At 30.6% G+C, this 6047-nt stretch overlaps 1 protein-coding gene across 1 annotated transcript; it reads right to left on the bottom strand.

Annotated features, from left to right (window-relative positions):
* Window positions 1-281: 281 nt before the first annotated feature.
* On the bottom strand, window positions 282-5155 carry LOC108777201 (DDB1- and CUL4-associated factor 8). Its single transcript, XM_018544027.1, has 7 exons — window positions 4928-5155; window positions 4657-4797; window positions 4294-4541; window positions 2795-2897; window positions 2489-2677; window positions 1863-1985; window positions 282-410 (listed from the first exon to the last, which is right to left on the bottom strand). The coding sequence occupies exons 1-7, from the start codon at window positions 5153-5155 to the stop codon at window positions 282-284; spliced, it is 1161 nt and encodes a 386-aa protein (XP_018399529.1).
* Between the last annotated feature and the right edge of the window lie 892 nt (window positions 5156-6047).

Here is a 6047-nt window from a genome sequence, read left to right as displayed (position 1 = left end):
TATACTATTAATATCTGACACGCTTCGAGTATTGTATTGTCACTGTTTTGTTTGAAAGCCTGTACAAGCTCCCCCACCACTGAAACGGCATACATCATATAACCCTTTTTTCTTTTTAGCATCTAATCTTCACAATCCATAATAGGTCCCCACGACGCTCGAGTAAATCCACATTTGTCATTTAGCCTCTCGGCCTCGCGTACTATTATGCCTATAATCCCTATAAACTTTAATATTTATAATTGCGAACGAGAATCTTATAAAAGAACACACGCCCCGCATCAGGGCGATTTACTGGCACCCCGAACGTGAATATCTTCCGACTGACTGTAGGAATGGCTGGAAAAATCACTATCATTGTACTCATCGTCGGTAGCATACTTTAACTTGTAGAAATCTTCATGTAGATACTAGAAAAGACACAACATAGTCATTTTAATATCGACATATAGTATCTATGACACAATAATAACTTTGTTTGCCTTGCTTACATTGCTTATACTTTTACATTTAAAATGAGATAAATATATATCAGGGAAAAGAAGTAACTCGTTACTTATAACGAAGTCAGTTAAAAGTTATTTTTTTGGTAACTTTATTGGTAACTGCGTCACATTCTTTTTTCTTAGTAACTGTAACGTAATTACATTTTTTGGATAACGGTAACGAAATTTACAGTTACTTTTATCGTTCCTTTGCATACGATTGGACATGTTATTCCGTCATACCATGACAATTACATGTTATTAATTACGACAGCTATAAATGTGGTTGTAAATTGAATGTTTTTTTATTTAATACAGGGGTACAAGCATTTAGTTTAACTTAAGTAAAAATATAGCTGTAATATAGATTATGTGTATTTCATAATTTTCCTTTTAATTTCTAACTTATATTGTAATTCAGATAGTCCTATACAATCCTATATAATCTTCTAGTTTCCTAAAAAGTATAAAAAAATTCCTGAAATATGTTAACATTGTTGTTAACTGCTGTAACGATCCTGAAGAGATCTTTGATAGAGAAATATATACAGTACCATTATTTCAGAAATCATTTTGCTCTTCTATCTTCCATGTGATAAATCGGACATATGTATATCTTGGTTTGCTGCATATTTTACAGGTTTTAGAATTACGAAATTGTGTTTTAAAAAAAACTAAAAAATAAAACTATACATAGTGTCAGTGTTATTCATATATGTACATATTGCTTTTATTAACGTTTGAACAAAAAATACTGCAAAAGTACATTTTCAGATTAATTTTTAAAAAGTAACGGAAGAGTAACGAAAAGTTACCTTTCGAGTAACGGTAAAACTGTAAGCAATTACATTTAAAAAGCGATAATAAGTAACGGTAACCCGTTACTTTTTTGACTCTATAACGAGTAACTGTAACTTATTAATTTTAAAAAGAGTAACTTTCCATTTCCTGATATATATTGGACGTTGTGCGCGCGTGCGTGCATGCGTGCGTGTGTGTGTGTGTGTGTGTGTATATGTGTGGGTGAAGAGAAAGAAGACAAAAATGCTTAGTGTAAAAAAAGTACATACGGCGAACAAACTTACTTTCACAAACTCTCTATGACAAATATATCTTTGTAATGCAAGTAATCGGAAAAAGAAATCGTTATATGCTTGCTTTCTATTCTTCTGATCTTCATGTACTTGTGAAGAACAGAAAATGCATAAACTATAATTTTATGGCTTATTGATACCACTAATCTATTGTATTCAAATATATTGCTTATTTTAGTGACGTTGTTTTAAAAATTATGTTATTTATTTATTAAATTATATGATTCAGCAAAAAAAAAAGAAATGCAAAAAAAACACTCAGATAATTATTGTCTATACATACAGCCTTAAATGTTGATTCTGTTGGATCTTCATTGCTCGAAGGCATCCATATCAGAATATTGGACTCCCTTGCCGTTGCAAGGATAGGAATATGGGGATGACCTAAGCAATGATGAGTATCCACCTATACATTAAATGAATAAAAGTTATTTTGTGCAACACATACTACGAAAAAGAAAAATTTGTTTATCAAATGCACAAAATGAAAGCACTTAACAAATTTGTAATCTTCTATCAACCACTGTGCCGCAGTTTTTTTTTTCTTGTCAAAAATGAATATATCACCATAAATGGATGCAGATATAATAAATTCACTTTTAGGTCCGAAAAAATTGATATCATGTATCACTGCAATCACAACACATGACTGAGACAACTTAATATCAACTATTCATAAATCAGAATTATTTAAAGCTTTTTCAATTACATAGAGAAAAAAAATATAAAAAATGTAAATAAAAAAATGTTTAAACAATAATCTCAGAATAAAAATTAATTAACAAATAAACCATTGAATAATGTTACTGTATGCTTCTTTTCTTTTGAAATATACATAAATAAAGAGTTCTAAGAATAAAGAAAAGTAAAATGCCGGGAATATATAATAATAATATAATTACATCTAACATGTCTCTTGTCTATCTCACCAGGTACAGAACTAAATTGAGAGCGTTCAAATAATGTATGATTCGAATTTCCTTCACATGACCACATTGATTTCTCAAATAATAATATTTCGGAGCAATTACACAATGTGAGAATCTCTGTCCCATCGTGATTATACTTGGTGACTAATGCAAAGGCGTCATGATTCTTCTAATAGATTTAAATTACATGTATAACAAAACTCATGTAAAAAACATAAACAATGTAGTATTTCTTTAAATATTCATAAACTTTTCAGCAATAGGGTTGAATCAAATTAATACATACCCTGTTATACTTGGTCGTCCACAATTGATAAAGTGGGTTCGAAATATTTCGCTGATCATACACCCTTATGCAGGGAAAATGACCGCCGACACAAAATTCATTACTATTAGAAGGATTACAATGTATACTTCTTAGTGTACTATTTCGAAGGTTTTTTATATGAAGCAATCTATGGATATGAATATATATATATATATTATAGTGGATATATATAACATGTGTGTACAGAATAAAAATAAACACTTTTATCATGTAAACTCAAAATTTATTAATATAACTAATACAAACACGAAGCCTATAACAGACTAGCTTGGATCTTTAATTGTTTATACATATAATCTACTGCGGTATTATCACCAATTAAAACAAGTTATTGCGAGGAATATTACTAAGGCCTCCGTAGTCTAATTGGCTAGGACACTTGCACGTAAAGCAAGGTATCCGAGTTCGACTACCGGCCGAGGTAATATTTTTCACAATAAAAAGAATTATTTCCAGATTTAGTATTTCCAGATTATTAGAATTGCGTTTGAAGACCAAAGATTGTTTGACGCGCAGTTTGGGAGAACTACGTATATATTAGTTAATTATTCATTTGTTTTAATTCGTGATAGTACCGCGGTATATGTAAGCAATTAAATATGCAAGCTAGACTGTTGTATGCTTCGTGTTTGTATTAGTTATGTTCTTATATTAACTGTCTTTAGTATTGAATATTGTCAAAATTTAGTATTGCGTATTGTGTCTAAGTAGAATTTAATCGACTTATGTTCGTTTCTACTAATTAACGTAGATTAAATTTAATTTTGTTTTAACATTTTTTGTTGAATCAGGATCGTTTATGCCAGCAAATCCTATTTTCTGTTTGTTGAGTTTCAAATGTACGATTCAACAAGGTTCTTATCACTTTTTCTTGTCCAAAGTATAAGTTGAACCAAGATTAAAATTAATCTACATTTTAAAAATAGGCATTAGCTCCGGTGCAAACAATATAAGTAAATTTCGGTTTAACTTACTGTTCCTGTTTTTCTAATTCTTGGAATTATAAAACAGAAATAATTATAAGAATTAGGAAAAGATTAACAGTAAGTTGAACCGAAATAAATCAATATTACTTTGGTTGAACCGGGCTATAGCTGTCATAACGATCCAGTCATCATTCAATCAAAATGAGATTGATTCGCGTATAAGTACACAGGACGATCCCGTGCTACACTTACCGCCAGACAATGATCGCGTTCAGCAGACTCAACAGTTTTATAACTATTTTATGACTCTTCGTTAAGATAGGACTTTTTCTTTAGAATCTAAAAGTATGATCCAATCAGCGAGACGAATTATAAAACGGTTGCATAACCGTTGAGCCTTCTGAACGCAGCCAATACAACGATTTTAGGTACAAAAAAAATTAATATTATATGTAGACATTCTGCATGCTATAAATAAAGAATATATAAGAAACATTATTACATGTAAACTTTTTAATAACAATGACTTACTTTGGTTTATCCTCCCGGACATCAATGGATAAAATCGAATCGTTTAAAGCAGAAAACACGACATAGGGTATTTCAGGATGCACAGCCAATTCCCAGTCATTCGCTATATCCATACGGATCGGATGAAATGATGAATGATAGTTCATCAACTGTCTCGATGAGTTATATTCAAGATCTAATAAACGTATACAACCATCCCAACCAGAAGTGACCATAAAATTTTCTTCATCTAAAAGCAGCCATTTGGCCTAAACATATATATGATTAAATTTTAAAGATTAATAAAAAAAATAAAATTAAATCAGAATAACTATTACAAAACATTCAAAGAGCAATACTTTATTATATATTATAAATACATACCTTTCCTAGGTTGTTATGGCCACTTGGAATGCAACGACGCTTTTTCCTCGCAGCCCAATCCCAAATAGAAACTGTCTTTCCATAGGCACTTGCTAATAAATTTCCTTTTTGATTGAAATTTAAGTCCCTCACAAAAAAACCCTATAAATAATAACCAAATTTTAATACATATCGCTATACATAATTTAAAAAATCTATAAGAATGATCTAAAAGTAATATATAAAACATTGTATATAATAAAGTCAACATGTAACAAAATAAATAATTTACCTCAAGATCACTCAGTTTGTACTTAAACTCCAGTCGATTTACTGCATGTAAAGAACTATAAAATCTTCTTTGGAATAACGAATTACAACCAATTTGTCGATTTATTACTTCTTGCACAATGAACCAATTAGGAGGCGGTTTCTTTGTTTCTAAGTTATCAGATAACTTATTTTCTTCTTTTTCTTTTGCTACTGCTTCTGCTTCCTCTTTATTATTCAATTCATTCATGTTAGCAACAAAATATTCATTCGAGTCAACTGTAAAAAATTTAGAATTTAAAATCATAACGTTTCGGCTGCATATTCGAGCCATCCTCAGATGTACGTACAAATATTAATTGACGCAGTAAAACATCTTTAGTTAACGCAGTAAAAAATTGTCAAGAATATAACTATAATGGAGTGTTATGTTCTAAAACATTGAGTATTTCCACAGAGAGAACAATTTAGCTCATCAAGCGATTGGATGATCGTTTGTGAGGTATCGCTGTGGTTCTGAGGATGCAATGAGGACACAAAATTAACGTTATATTAATAAAATAATGTGACAAGAAATTGTCCCTCTGACAAAAAACTCACCTTCGAGTAATCCATGTAGTTAAAACAGTCATTTACTAAAATTCGGTGACGATCAAAATCATTATTTTGTTACATTGCAAATGCAAGTCGTCCGAAATATAAAACTTTTATAACCGTCAAACCAACTCGACGTACGAAATTATAATGTTTAAGATTTCGGTAATGCAAAGTCATATCTTGTTTATAATAGGAATATATGCTTCATGTAGGTCTAATGTGTCTGTTTGTAGGTTAAGATTGTTTTGCTGTTTTTTAATGTTGAGCATCTCTGCGACAATACATTTCCCATAACATGGTTCTTCATCTAAGATTTGTACATTATTCCAATCGAACTCATGTCCTTGTTGCAATCTGTGATCTGTTATCACCGATTTAGAACTCGTATTCCATCTAATGTGATTAAGGCGTTCTGCAATTCGTGTTTTTAATTTCCTTCCTGTTTGTCCCACATAAGACGCATCGCAGTCGTTACAATTTATTTTATATATTACATTAGTCTTAGACAGGTAATCTAGTGGATCTTTATGGACCTTAATATATTT

This window comes from Cyphomyrmex costatus, unplaced genomic scaffold (assembly GCF_001594065.2).
Source record: "Cyphomyrmex costatus isolate MS0001 unplaced genomic scaffold, Ccosl1.0 scaffold415, whole genome shotgun sequence".
NCBI lineage: Eukaryota > Metazoa > Arthropoda > Insecta > Hymenoptera > Formicidae > Cyphomyrmex > Cyphomyrmex costatus.
Note: the sequence above shows the minus strand (reverse complement) of the source record. Positions and strands in the feature narration are given on the sequence as shown.